The sequence below is a fragment of the Eubalaena glacialis genome, chromosome X (assembly GCF_028564815.1).
Source record: "Eubalaena glacialis isolate mEubGla1 chromosome X, mEubGla1.1.hap2.+ XY, whole genome shotgun sequence".
Classification (NCBI taxonomy): Eukaryota; Metazoa; Chordata; class Mammalia; order Artiodactyla; family Balaenidae; genus Eubalaena; species Eubalaena glacialis.
This window is the reverse complement of record NC_083736.1, coordinates 37,475,130-37,490,106: the sequence shown is the minus strand read 5'-3', so window position 1 is coordinate 37,490,106 and position 14,977 is coordinate 37,475,130. Positions and strand designations below refer to the sequence as shown.

The 14,977-nt window shown below is 40.5% G+C and overlaps 1 protein-coding gene across 3 annotated transcripts in view; it reads left to right on the top strand.

The window, feature by feature from the left end:
* MED14 (mediator complex subunit 14) overlaps positions 1-14,977 on the top strand; it is a 71,865-nt gene that overhangs the window by 46,768 nt on the left and 10,120 nt on the right. For 2 of the 3 annotated variants that reach the window (XM_061178366.1, XM_061178365.1), the window contains exons 17-24: positions 1,922-2,082; positions 2,169-2,315; positions 3,358-3,449; positions 4,398-4,550; positions 4,767-5,036; positions 8,649-8,789; positions 10,651-10,762; positions 13,747-13,878. In XM_061178366.1, the coding sequence (XP_061034349.1) occupies positions 1,922-2,082; positions 2,169-2,315; positions 3,358-3,449; positions 4,398-4,550; positions 4,767-5,036; positions 8,649-8,789; positions 10,651-10,762; positions 13,747-13,878 (1,208 nt within the window). The remainder of the gene's footprint in view (positions 1-1,921; positions 2,083-2,168; positions 2,316-3,357; positions 3,450-4,397; positions 4,551-4,766; positions 5,037-8,648; positions 8,790-10,650; positions 10,763-13,746; positions 13,879-14,977) is intronic. The other variant, XM_061178367.1, reaches the window with a different exon arrangement.

The window sequence follows — 14,977 nt, the reverse complement described above, 5'->3', positions numbered from 1 at the left end:
TAACCTTAAAAGCAAGTAGATATTTTGCAGGTTCCTTGAAATAAAGCCAATTATATCGGTATCACAGATTAAGAAAGTGACATAGAATGCATTTTCAGGGTCGTGTTGTCCCTGAGAACATAAATTGGAAGGAGTCTTACTTAATTCTTACTTCAAAACATGCTGACTTCTATGTGTTCATTTTCTAACCAGATGGATTTCATGAAATACCTATTTTATGTGAAAGAAAGATAATGTACTGCATTTATATTTTCAAAATCAGGATTTTAAAAGTCTATCTGAATTGGCTGCTTTATAACTACTGTGGGTTAGAGGTACATTTTGAGGGGTAAGGGCAGGCAAGTCCTCAGTATACCCGAAGTTGAAAGCATATGTGCAGTGTATGCGATTTCTATAATAACTACCCCAAATAAGGTTGGACAGAATCTTCTTGGTAGTGAGTGATAACAAGTATGTAGTATGAAATATTAACTTTTGAAAAAACTTGAAAACCTGTACATTTAAAACAAGCTGTGGTGGAATTTTTAATTAACTGAGAAAATTTCAGTACATTAATTCTATTTTTATGCAACCTGGATAGCTTTCTTTCCCCCTACAGATTTTATTTTTTACCATATACAATCTCTGTCTCTTTTTTCTCTCTTAAATTGTTTATTCTAGGTCAGTGGTTCTCAACCTCAGGGCAGTGTTCCCTGCCAGGGAACATTGAGCAATGTTTGGAGATATTTTTGGTTCTCATTAACTGAGGAGAAGGGGTGGGAGGTGCTACTGGCAGCTGGTAGGTAGAGGCCAGGGCTGCACAGGATAGCCCTCCACAGCAAAGAATTCTGCAGCCCAGGATGTCAGTATTGCCGACACTGAGAAACCCTGTTCTAGGTGTTATATCTGAATGAGAGGCCTGAACCAAAATGCCATATTTCTAGTTATATTTGTTGTTTTTTGCTTAGATTTTGATAATTATTATACCAAGTCTGATAATTAACTCACCTTCCCTGTGAGTTAAAGGATAACGTGTAATTAAATATTATCTCATTATTTCATCCATTACTGAAAAAACAGCCAAAATATATTACCTCATAATGTTTTATGACAAATAAGATAGTTCATAAAGCTGCAAGAGATGGGTATTTTAAGACACCGAAGCTAATACATTCCTCTTGTATATGTGGTATATGTAAGTGACAGTATGTATGTTAAATGAGTTGATACATGTGTAGCTCCATCACAGTGAGTTACCTCTACAGAGGAGGAGGGGAGAAGGTGGGGGGAGATAACGAACCTGAAATTTTGTCATGGCAGTCAGTGATCAAGACTTGGTTTTACTGCAAGGAGAAACTAACATATATGAATACCTGCTGTATCAGCCACCATAAGTACTTTATATATATGTTTTGTCATGTTTTAAAATCAGTGACCCATAAGGTAATTATTTATCTCCATTTTATAGTTGCGAAACTGCAATTCAGAGAGGTTGAATGTGGCTGAGTCAGAATTAGAATGCAGGTCCCTTACTCCAAAGCCCGTGTTCTTTTCACTGTGTCATCCTGACTTCAAAGAGTGGTCTTACAAATATTTTGTTCTCCTTAGCTTTTCCTTGAGGATGTCCTAGGTAGATTTCATAGAAAGCCAGTATCTTTGATTTTCTGAGAAATTGTGGTCTTTTCTAATAACAAGATTAAGGATGAAGGCGAACATCACTGTTAAAATGAGAGTCCTAATCCATACTGATATGAATGGAAGTGGGTTAAATGCTATTAACTGCTGTGAATTGCTATGAATTGTTTCCTTCTCTTGCAGAAGGTGCCTGGTAGTGGACTTTGAACCAAAGCTCTAATATGATACCCTGCCTGTCATTGTGTAGATTGTGCTTTTGTCTTTCTGTGATATGAAGTACACTTCATATGCTGTCTTTCATCACCAGAATTCCTCCCTGTAAGGGTGTAAATGAGGAAACCCAAAAGGCTCTGGACCGCTCTCTTCTCGACTGCACTTTCCGATTACAAGGTAGAAATAACCGCACCTGGGTGGCAGAGTTAGTGTTTGCAAATTGTCCACTTAATGGCACTTCTACCAGGGAGCAAGGTGAGATGCTTCACACGCTTTGTCTTTGCATATTTCTGGATTTTTTTTTGTATTGATTACTATTAATCTTTTCTTTTAATCTGTAGGACCATCCCGGCATGTTTATCTGACATATGAAAACCTGTTGTCTGAACCTGTTGGTGGTAGAAAAGTGGTTGAAATGTTCCTTAATGACTGGAATAGCATTGCACGATTATATGAGTGTGTGTTGGAATTTGCACGTTCTCTACCAGGTACAAGTGATAATTTTCCTTTGGTGCGGTGGGAGGGGGGAAGCATCCCCCACCGCGCCACCGCCTTTTTTAACTGAGGAAGTAAAACGTGCACATTGTAAAAAAAAAAAAAAAAAAAAAAAAAAAATCAGTCTATCCCCGAGAGACAGCCACTGTGATGATTCGTATATATTGAGAAATTTCAACACACAGGTATACCAGATTATAATAATAGTGCTTATTGAGAGTTTACTGTGTGCCATACAGTGTAATAAACACTTGCTTCTATTAACTCATTCACTCCTCACAGTCACCCTATGAGGTAATTTATCATCCCTCGTTTCACAAATGAAGAAAACAAGTCACAGACACTTAAGAAACTTGCTGAAGTTCACATAGCTAGTAAAGGGCAGAGCTGGAATTGGAACCCATAAACCACTATGCTATACTGCTTCAGTACATCTCCGCCGCTGCCGTGGCCCCCTTTTGTCGAAATGGAAATTGAAGCCTACTACCTATTTATTTATTTATTATTATTACTATTATCAACCAACTAAGTAAACTATTAGAACTACTTTCAGCTTTTTTTTTTCTTTTTAAGAAATTTTTCTTTTTTTCTTTTTTAAATTTATTTATTTATTTTTGGCTGCGTTGGGTCTTCGTTGCTGCGCGCAGGCTTCTCATTGCAGTGGCTTCTCTTGTTGCGGAGCATGGGCTCTAGGCGTGCGGGCTTCAGTAGTTGTGGCACGCGGGCTCAGTAGTTGTGGCGCACGGGCTTAGTTGCTCCGTGGCATGTGGGATCTTCCCCGACCAGGGCTCAAACCCGTGTCCCCTGCACTGGCAGGCGGATTCTTAACTGTTGCGCCACCAGGGAAGCCCTACTGCCTATTTATGCTGTTGCTATCTTTTTTCCTTTCTTTTTTTTTTTTTTTTTTTTAAACTAAGTTATATATACAGAGACCTTTCTATCTAGGCATATACTATTGCCAAGATGCCCTCTTTTTCAAATATATATTTTAAAATTTCGTATGTATAATCTTCTTTTTGTTTTCTTTCTGTTTAGACATACCCACTCATCTAAACATTTTCTCAGAAGTTCGTGTTTATAATTACCGAAAACTTATCTTGTGTTATGGAACCACCAAAGGAAGTTCAGTAAGTCTATGAATTAATTAAAACTAAAGTTCCTCTCATATATCTTTAAAAAATCAAGAATTCAAAAATTCTGAAAACTTCCTTGAAATAATTGAGGGTTCAAGTAAAAATTAGGGATAAAATGGTAAATTTTAAATACTTTGATAAAAAATATACTATAATTCTTAACTCTTTAAAATTGAAAACAAAAAGTATACCTTCTTTGGAGTGTGTATTCTTGAAGAGTTTTGGGCAAGGTAATATACTTTTGGTATTTATGTTTTTTTTTTTCTTCACTGATTTCAAATCTGCTTAGCAGCATGATTACTATAATGAAGATTATGTATGAATGGTCTTGAACAATGTGGTATGTCTATGCTTTTAGTCACATGGTTGTTAACATTATCTGATCCTGTATTAATCTTGAAGGTATTCCCCATAATCTGTAGTTTCTTATTTTTTTCCCCACCCCATATGTAAAGTCCTAGAAATTTAGTATATAAACTCAGCCAGCTAGCTTCTTTCTGGACTCTTCCACATAAAGAAATTACTTAATATCAGAAATTACTTGAGTGTCTTAAAATCTGTTAACTGAAGGTGGCATCTGTTGGGGCTGGCTTCCTTTCCCTTTAATACAGTACTCACCTAGGGGGTGACTTTTATTTCGTTCAAGAGAAAATGGAAAAATAAGAAACAATGACAATTTTCAAATAAAGTTTAATCAAAAATTTTTCTTTAGCACCTTCTCCTTCTGTTTTATTTAGTAGAAGTGGGCTGTCTAACACACACATACTCAGTGAATGTCCATAGGGACAGCACATCTGGAGTTTACAGGGTCTAATGAGTTGCTTCCAAAAAAGACCTCATTTAGATCTTTGGCATTTTGCCTTACTGTTTAAACGTTATTTTTTCTTCTGCTTGACTCTGTTCCTTTCTCGGTTTCTGAAACATGTAATCTCTTTGATTTAGATTAGTATCCAGTGGAATTCCATACATCAGAAATTTCACATTTCTTTGGGAACTGTTGGTCCAAACTCAGGATGCAGTAACTGTCACAATACCATTCTCCATCAGCTTCAAGAAATGTTCAACAAAACACCAAATGTGGTTCAGTTATTACAGGTAATTAAGTTCATTTTCTGTTTAAAAATAAGACTCAGTCAGTGTTAGTGTCTCGTGTAAAACTCCTCAAAAAATCATGTGGACTTAACTTGTCTTTAACGACGAAAGTTTTTATGGAATGTGCCAGAAGGACATTGTCTCATTTGTGACGATTTTACTTTGAAAATTCTGAGGTTTTAGCAGACTGGATGCTCTCACGGCATTTGTTCCTTGTAGGTACTGTTTGATACTCAGGCTCCATTGAATGCCATCAACAAACTGCCCACTGTGCCGATGTTGGGCTTGACCCAGAGAACCAACACTGCCTACCAGTGCTTCTCCATCCTGCCGCAGTCGTCCACCCACATCAGACTGGCCTTCAGGAACATGTATTGCATTGATATATACTGCCGGAGTCGAGGCGTTGTGGCAATACGCGATGGGGCCTATAGTCTTTTTGATAATAGCAAGTTAGTTGAAGGTTTTTATCCTGCACCAGGGCTCAAGGTAATGGACTTTAGTGTTTACAGCATTAGTAAACATAAATGTGCTCTCTAAAACAATTCCTTCGAGGGGGAAATAACGGCGGGGAAAGCAACAAATTCCTGTTTAAATTTAATGAGTAGCCATGTTAATTCATCATCTCTGCAACTTCATTCTGAAGGAGCTAGAACTTCTGGTAAAGTGCTGTGCCTACGTATATGAAATGATAAGATGTCCTTCCTTTTATTTCCTTACCATGTAATGAGTGAAGATACTAAAGAGAGTCCTATTTGCTATTTGGAGCTTCAAGGAACTTTAAAAGTAGTCTTTATCAGTGAATATTGAGAAGCTTTGTTCATCAGTTCAGCTGTGATACTTTTTTTTAAAATGTAAGGTCCTGGGCCACAACCCCTGGAGATTTTGGTGTGACAGCTCAGTTGTATGTTCTTATAGTTTAGAGTCAAATAGTTCCAAATGGCCTGTTTTGAAAATTAGTCCCAGTCTTGCTATTTTCCTACTCTGTTTTCAACTCTTACACAGTACAGCTCATTCTCTTGGTATTTACATCCTTACCTCTAAATAGCATGCTTTCATTGCTCTTTGCTGACTTCTTAGTTGAGGGCATTATCTGACTCTCATAATGGAAGATGAGGATTTAATTCTTTTTTAGTTCTTTCTTATATGTCCCTTCCCCTTTCCAGGCTGCTCCCAGTACAGATTCATCTTCTTTCTTTCCTCCAACCTTGTGATACGGTTACGTAGCAATTTAGGTAATTTTTCAGTGTTCACATTATTATGAGTATTTAACACTATTCTACCAAGCTTACTATGATTACTTTTCCTTTCTTGCTCAGCATTTATTTTCCTGGGAACTGTTAATTAACTTTTTTGTTTCTTAGCTCTCTCTGTACTTATCACTAACTCAACCTTAAAGTCTCTACCATATATGTAACTCTCCCCTCAGTACGTTCACAAATCGGATACCTTACCAGTTTCATCTTGAAGACATCTCTTCCACAGTCCTCTGACCTCCAATCTGGAATGGTAGCACTCCAGACCTTTTGCCCAGTTTTGATTTAGGAATCTGCAGAGGGGTGGTGAAGCAGGAGATTCCTTCACTCCTCTGCTGTGTTGCATGCCCTGTGGCTTGGACCCCACGTCTTGTTCTTGGTTTACTTCATTGTTTTGGTGGAATACTTTCTATGTAGCTCCCTGGGAGAAGATACACGGGAGGTTAATTTGAGACCTTGTATGTCGGAAAGCGTCTTTAGTTTAGCGTCATCTAGTTGAGAGAGCGGCTAGGTGTAGAATTCTAGGTTGCAGTCATTTTCTGTAAGAATTTTGAAGGCATTGCTCCATTGTGCCCTAGCTTCTGTTGTGACCATTGAGACATTTCATCCTGTTCCAGTTCTTGAACCTTATGTGACTAAGTGGACTCTTTCGGTCTGGAAACTTACATCCTTTTGTTGTGGGGAATTTCCTTGTGCTCTTCCTCGAGTCTTTTCCTTTGTGTTCACTGTTAGCTCTTTCTAGTACCCCTACTATTCTGAAGTTGGGCATCCTGGACTTATCCTCTAATTTTCTTATCTTTTCTGTTTTTTATCTCTTTGTTTCTGGGAGATTTCCTTTTTTTTTTTTTCCCCAATCCTTCTATTTTTCATTTCCATCAAGAATTTTTTTTTGCCATCTTTTAAAAAATTTCCGAGAGCTCTTTTTGATTCTGAAAGTTCATTTTATGACGTCCTGTTCTATATGGCTGCATTATCTTCTCTTACCTCTTCCTACATAATCTCCATTTCATCCACCTTTTTTTGTTTTCATCTCTTTCATATTAGTATTTTTCAAATATTAAGTGATTCTTAACTCTGTGCTTTTATTTAAAGGTGACACTTGCTGACTGTAATCTTCACTGCAGGATGATCTGCTTGGGCCATTTCATTGGGTAACTCCCAATGTCAGTAGCTTCAGGTCTTTTTGTTGGGCCAGTGTGAGTACCAAGAGAAGAGTATCAAGACTGCATAGCCGTTGTGCATCTGGCTCCCAATATTTGGCAAGTCAAATAAGAGAAGGAAACTAGTATTCTCAGCATTCAGTATGTAAACTTTAATCTCTAATTTTAGTATGGTACCCCTGCTGTCAATTGATCCTAGAGATCGCCCCCCGCCCCAATCAGAGACCTTCCACCTGGGTGGTAGAGGTCAGCCTAACTCAGTGGGAGTACCAGAGGCTCTGGAGGGTTTCACTGTCTTTAAGACGTTTCACCCAGTCCTCTGCTCTTAGTCTGTTTCATTTCCATTTCCAGGGGTATCTGATGCTGCCAGTTCCTGTGTGTCTTGGAGATCTGGATGGAAATAGCTTTGCTTCTTGGCTTTCCCCACTGCTTGCTTAAGAAGAAACTTCCTCACATCAGATAGTTCAGTTACCACTCAACCATCTGCTCTGCAGCCTCCTAGAATTTATTGCTATTTCTCTCTTATCCCATTCTTTTTGTCTTCGTGACTTACTGCTTAAAAAAAATTTTTTAGGAGTTTCAGTGGGGTGTTGAGAGAAGATGAAATGTGTGTTGTGAATAATCTATTATCTTTAATTAGAAATCAGACTATGTACCTTTAAAAGCTTTTCAGTAATTCTGATAAGCTTGTAATCTATATTTTTGAAGATTGGGAAGGTGGAGCGTATTAAAGAGAATCTGGGACTTCCCTGGTGGCGCAGTGGTTAAGAATCCGCCTGCCAATGCAGGGGACACGGGTTCGAACCCTGGTCCAGGAAGATCCCACATGCCACGGAGCAACTAAGCCCATGCGCCACAACTACTGAGCCTGCGCTCTAGAGCCCGCGAGCCACAACTACTGAGCCCACGTGCCACACCTACTGAAGCCTGTGCACCTAGAGCCCGTGCTCCACAACAAGAGAAGCCACCGCAATGAGAAGCCCGCACACCGCAACGAAGAGCAGTCCCCGCTCACCGCAACTAGAGAAAGCCCGCGTGCAGCAACGAAGACCCAACGCAGCCAAAAATAAATAAATAAATAAATAAAATTTATATTTTAAAAAAAAGAGAATCTGTTCTTGAGACACAAATTCTGGTAGCCTTGCTTAATTTTTGATGACATAACCTATAAAACAAGACTGTCCCACTCTTGATGTTTAAGATTAAGTCACATAAAATAAAAAGGGAAAAGGTGGCTTAGTTTCTTTATTAAGTTTTCCTCTTTCATATTTTCTGGCTTAAAAAGTGAGAACTCTCACTAAATAGGGAGTTTTCCAAGTCATTGAAGTTACTCATATGCCTAGCATACAACTTTTTATTCTTTTCCACGTTTTTGATTCAGAAATTAATAAGAAAATATTTTGGCCAGGGTGTACTTCTTTCTTCAACTTTTTGCTCACATAATAACATTTTAACTTAGATGTTATTTTTATTGTTGTGTTTAACTGTTTTCCTCAATTTTCCCCCTTCCTTCAAATTGATCACTCTCTCTTCTAGGTTGGCCTAACAATAGTGGCCATGTGTCAAACTTATATTTCAGATAATGGACATAATATGTTTGTTTCTGTTAACACATTCTCAATGATTAAGAATATCTTACTAAAGTTAGGTAAAATAATCTAAATTTTACCTGTTTATATCCATAGACATTCCTGAATATGTTTGTTGACAGCAATCAGGATGCTCGAAGAAGGTCTGTAAATGAGGACGATAATCCCCCTTCTCCCATTGGAGGAGATATGATGGATTCTTTAATCTCACAACTCCAGCCACCACCCCAGCAACAGGTGATGTCTAGCTGAAATTCCAAACGGTGTCATATTTGTGTTACTTAACAGGTTCCATAGGTGGCTCTGCTTCTTTGTTGAAAGGCAGGGAGGTCCTTGGTGGACCCGAGATGCCCAAGAAATTCATATGAAAAAATAGTGACAAAGGGAGACAGGAGGAGGCTTCTAGTGATGGGAAGTAAATAGTACCAGAAACAGCATTAACTTCAGACTCCCACACTTAAAATAATGTCAGGTGATCACCCATGTGGTCACAAAAGATGATCTCCAAATGGCCAGTAAGCACAGAAAAGGTGAACAGTGTCATCTGGTGTCACAGAATTACACATTACAGCCACAGTGAGATAATACCCCATACCCACAGAAATGTCTTTAAGGAAAAAAAAATTGATAGTCCTTGCCAACATTTGGTATTAGGACCATCTGAAACTCTCATTTACTACATGCCTGTGATTTAACAGTTCTACCTTACGTATATACGCAACAGAAATGCAGCCAAAAGGGGCTTCCCTGGTGGCACAGTGGTTAAGAATCCACCTGCCAATGCAGGGGACACGGGTTCGAGCCCTGGTCCGGGAAGATCCCACATGCCGCGGAGCAACTAAGCCCGTGCGCCACAACTACTGAGCCTGTGCTCTAGAGCCCGCGAGCCACAATCACTGAGCCCGTGTGCCACAACTACTGAGCCTGCGTGCCTAGAGCCCGTGCTTTGCAACAAGAGAAGCCACCGCCATGAGAAGCCCACGCACCACAACGAAGAGTAGCCCCCGCTCCCTGCAACTAGAGAAAGCCCGCGTGCAGCAATGAAGACCCAACACAGCCAAAAATAAGTAAACAAAAAATAAATAAATTTATAAAAAAAAAATGCAGCCAAAAAACACAGGAATGTTCATAGCAGCATTATTTATGCAAAAAATTGTAAACAACCCAAATATCCGGCAACAGTAGAATGAGTGAGTAAACTGGGGTATATTCATACAGTGGAATACTTTACAGAAATGAAAAAAGCTATTGCTACATGCAACGAAATGATGAATTTCACTGACGTAATGTTGAACAAAAGAAGCCAGACACTAATGAGTACATTCAGTATTTATATGAGATGCAAAAACAGGCAAAACCAAGCTTGAGTGATGGAAGTCAAGAGTTTGGGGAGGCGATAGAGATGTGGAAGGTGAGTGAGGGAGGCCTCTGGGGTTCTGGTAATGTCCTTCAGTATCTTGATCTATGTGGCAGTTACATTTATAAAAACTCATCAGACTATACATTTAAGAGTCGTGTGCTTTACTGTATGTGATTCATACCTCAAGTTAAAAAAATAGACTAGGAAGAATTACATTGTCATTACTGGAGATGAAGGTGAAGGTGAGTAGAGGTCAGGCTGAACTACCATATTTCACTGACTCTAAAACTCCACCAAATGCATTGTTTTTATGTACTGCCCGAAACAACACTGCCAGTTCAACTACGACATGCCATGAATTGGAAGACACACACTGATTTCAGAGATGTTAAAATATGGGGAAAATTTATCTTAGAATCAGTCAAATGGTAGATAAATAATATAGATAAATCAGTTATATGGTAGATAAAATGAGCAAAAAACATCTTGGGGGCTATAAGTAGTGATACTGCAAGGTCAGGAATGAGAATGTTGCTATTTTTAAAACATTTTGAAAGGGAGTTTTTTAAAACTTGCATTATTGATGTGAATTTTGGGCATTTTCATACCTCACCTTTCCTATTTGGTAACCAGTGATGTGTGTAAATGTTAACACTGTAGCTCTTTATTGGGGAAAGCCACACTCACATAATCTGCATGGTTGGCCATTTTACCAGCATGGAATTTTCTTCTTTTCAGCCATTTCCAAAGCAGCCAGGATCATCAGGCGCTTATCCTCTAACTTCGCCCCCTACATCTTATCACAGCACAGTTAACCAGTCTCCCTCTATGATGCACACACAGTCTCCAGGTAAGATATTACTTATTCTCTTGTTGTGTTCAACTTTCAGATCCAAAATAGACACACGCATACACACAGGCACACACACACTGAGAAATACTACACATGTAGCCTTAGATGTCAGAGGGAACTGCTTTGCGAGTCCGTGGCTGGATATTTGCCATTCATTCATTATGGCAGGGTTGTGAAATCTGTGTTCATGATTCAGGAGCACTTTTAAAAGGTTTGAGTTAAGTGGAGTTGTTGTCACCCAGAGCCAGACTCATGGCGCAACTCCAAGAATCACAACATGATCTATGTCAGAGGTCGACACACTAAGGCCTGTGGGCCACATCCTGTCCACCACCTGGTTTTGTAAATAGTTTCATCGGAACACAGCCACATCCATTTATGTAGTGTCTGTGGCTGCTTTCCCGCTACGACGACCCGTTTCAGAGAAGCCCCCTTACAGAAGGAGTTGGCAGAGCCCAGGTGTATGTGAACAGTGCCCCACCTCAGAGTCGGGCAGGCCACAACCTGCTTGTCTGAACAAGGTGGCTCTGTTGGCGACCCCATGAAGTGCGCTGTAAAAACTGCTGGAGAGGGACTTCCCTGGCGGTCCAGTGGCTAAGACTTCGCCTTCCAATGCAGGAAGTGCAGGTTCGATCCCTGGTCGGGGAGCTAAGATCCCACATGCCTCGCGGCCAAAAAACCAACATATAAAACAGAAGCAATATTGTAACAAGTTCAATAAAGACTTTAAAAACGGTCCACATCCAAAAAAAATCTTTAAAAAAAAATTGCTGGAGAATGCCAAACTTTGACTTCTAACAGAACAATTAATTCGTTGGTATGTCTTAAGTGCTTGCTCTGTGTCTAATGCTGCACGGTGCTGGGGATTCAGCAGTGAGCCCGATAGCAGTCCTGCTTCTCGAGCTTACCTTCTAGCAAGGAACACTGGTATCGGATTTTTAGGGTAGGTGAGCCCTTCCCTGCTCATCAGAGATGGTGGGACCCCACGTGAAGACTTGAAGTCATTGTCGTGTCATTGAAGGTCCCTGAACCCTGAGCTGGTGGGAGACTCAGACCCTGTGAAGCTCCGACAGTAGACAGTGTGGGAGCCTGAGGAGGAGCAGCTGGGGAGCAAGGGGGAGAACGGGAAGCGGGGTCCCAGCACCCGAGGGGAGGGAGTTTCTAGGATGTGGGTTGAGACTGGTTTCGTATAGAAGGAAGGAGAGGTGATTATTTTGAAATAATTTTAGTAGCAGACAGGTATATAGTGCTTCCTGTGTGCCAAGCCCTGTTCTAAGCACTTTACCCTTTAATCCCTAGGCAGTAAACGGGTAATACCTAGGGATTAAACGAATTCGTTTATTCCCTAGGGAATAAACGATTAAAGGAATACCGAGGCATGGAGAAGTTAAGTCACTAGTCCAGATCACACAGCTAAATATGTAAATATAATACTTAAAGGTTAATCAAGTTGATTAACATTTATTGAATATAAATATGTTAATATTGAATTCATACTGTATTGAATTAGTACTGCATTAGGTATTATAGAACATTAAAAATATGAAACTCTCTTACATAGTAGTAGAGAATTTGAAAGCTGCTGGTATTGAGGATAGTCATGGTAATGTAGCAAGTATTTTGATGTTGCACTGATAGTTTTGATAGCCATAGTCCCCACCCTTCATCATCCTAAATTAAAGCTAGTCCTGTGGCTAAATACCATCTTTAAGCTCATGTCTCCGCGTTTTTTATAGCTCCATCTAGGCCTCTCCCCCAAACTCGAGTCCTGTATTTTCCGGCTAACTATTCAGCATTTCTATGTAGATGTTTAGTCAACATCTGAAACTCAGCATGGCTGAAACTAAATTCCTAACACCCCCCAACCCTGCCCTGTGCTGCTTCTCCCATAGACACTGCATCTCAGCAAGTGGCAGCTTCTTCCTTCCTTCCTGTTACTTGGGCCAAAGCTGTAGGAGTCATGTTGGACTCCTCTTTCTCTCACACCCACAGTCGGTCAGTTACCGAATATTGTCAGCTCTATCTTCAGAATTTATCCAGAATCTAACCACTTTCACCATCTCAGCCTTCACCCTTTCCCGAGTCATTAGCCATCTCTCACCTGGGTAATTGCAGTTGCCTCTAACTGGTTTCGCTGCCTCCTGCCCTATAGTCTGTTTTTCAACAGCAGCTAGAGTGATCCTTCTGGAAAAGAAGTTAGGTCATGACTCCTCTGCTCCAGACTCTGCAGTGGCCTCCCATCTCATTCAGGGTAAACCCTAAGTCCTTAGAGTGGCCTACAAGTCCCTGTGTGATCTGGGACCCTCCTCCCACCTCTCTGACCAAATCGTCTTCCGTTCCCCCCTCCCCGCCTTGCTCACGCTGTTCCAGCCACACTGGCCTCCCCCTGTTATTTATAACTGCTGCTACCATTGGGGCCTTTGCACTAGCTCTTCTGATCCTTCACTTCATGTCTCAGCCCACATAGCCCCTTCTCAGAGAGGTCTCTGGTTGCTCTGTATAAAGAACAGCACCCACCTCCACCGCTACACGATATAGCCCCCTTACCTTGCCCTGTTTTTCTCCATAGCACTTAGCATAACCTGACATATATTTGTTTGTCTTTCTCATTATACTAGAATATAAACTCCATGAGGGCAGGAATTTTTGTCTCTTGTTAACTGCTGCATCCCCAGTACCTACAACAATGCTTGGCATGAAATTGATGTTCATGCCTACTTGTTGAATGAGTGAGTGAGTGGATAAAAAAGTACACTGGATTTTTTTTTTTAAACATCAGTCAATATAAGAGCTAGAATTTGGGCCCCATGGAATTGATGTATCTCTTTTTCCATACTGAAATTGTTCCAGTTTTTCTTTGTGCTACTCATGGGAGCTTTACTACTTGTTTCTTTAGTCTGTAGAGAGTCTTAACTCGGGGTCCTTGGACAGGACAAAATATGTGTCCTGCAAGATCATCTATAATTATTTTCCTTTATTAGGAAATCTGCATGCCGCCAGCTCCCCCAGTGGGGCTTTGAGAGCCCCATCACCAGCATCATTTGTTCCAACTCCTCCCCCTTCCTCGCATGGAATCTCAATAGGACCAGGGGCCAGTTTTGCTAGTCCACATGGTGAGTCCATACCGGAAATCGCTAGAACATAAGAGTCTGATGTGAAAGTAGTTTTTGTTAAGTAAGTTTTTGTTAAATAAATTTTCTTCTTGCAAAATTAGCACTTGTGTATTGGGGAAATAGCAAAAGAAAGTACGTTTTTCCTGGGAATTCCCTGGTGGTCCAGTGGTTAGGACTCTGCGCTTCCACTGCAGGGGGCCCGGGTTCGGAACTAAGATCCCACGTGCCGCGTGGCGCAGCCAAAAATAAGAATACGTTTTTCCTAATCACACAACGAAGAGATCTACCAGTTAGTCTGTCTGCTTCGCACTCTCTCTCCCCCTCGCTCGGCCTGTCACGCACCCCCGCTTGCCTGCCTGCCTGCCCGCCCAAATCTCTGTTGCTCTATCTTGCTCTCTACCCATCTTCTTCTCTCCCCTTAAACACCACCCCCCACACACAAAATTGGGACCCTACCGTATGTATTGTTTTGAGACTTGAATTTTTTAACTCAAAAATTCTATTTTGAATTTGTTCAAAAAGATAAAGAATAGAAGAGGTAGCCAGTGAGGTGTTTCCTTTCGAGTCCACCAACCACCTAGTTCTTCCCCCCAGAGGCATTTAGTGCTACTGATTTCTCGTGCATTCTTGGAGGGATGTCTTATGCGGATTGTTCTTCCCCCTCTCTTTTACACACATGGCAGCATACTGCACACCGTGTTCGGTGCCTTACATTCGTCACTTAACTGTATCATGAATCCCGTGCCAAATCTGAACATAAAGAGCTTCCTCAGGTTTTACAGCTGTGTAGCATCTGTGATTTTCCTCTTTACTATTAATATTTGCAGGAACATTTCTGTCAGTAAAAACTACATCATCATACTAAATGTCTTCATAGTATCCCCTTGTCTGGGCATACCATGATTTAACCGTTCTCTTATTACGATACGTTTAGAATGTTTCTGTTTTTTCACAACTGAAAATGGTGTCTTCTCTGCTCACAGGATTATTTTCTTAGGTAAGTTCCTAGAAGTGGAATTGCTGTCTCAAAGGGTTTGAGAAATTCTAAAGCTTTTGAAACATACTGCAAATTGCTCACCTAAAAGGCTGTACCAGTTTC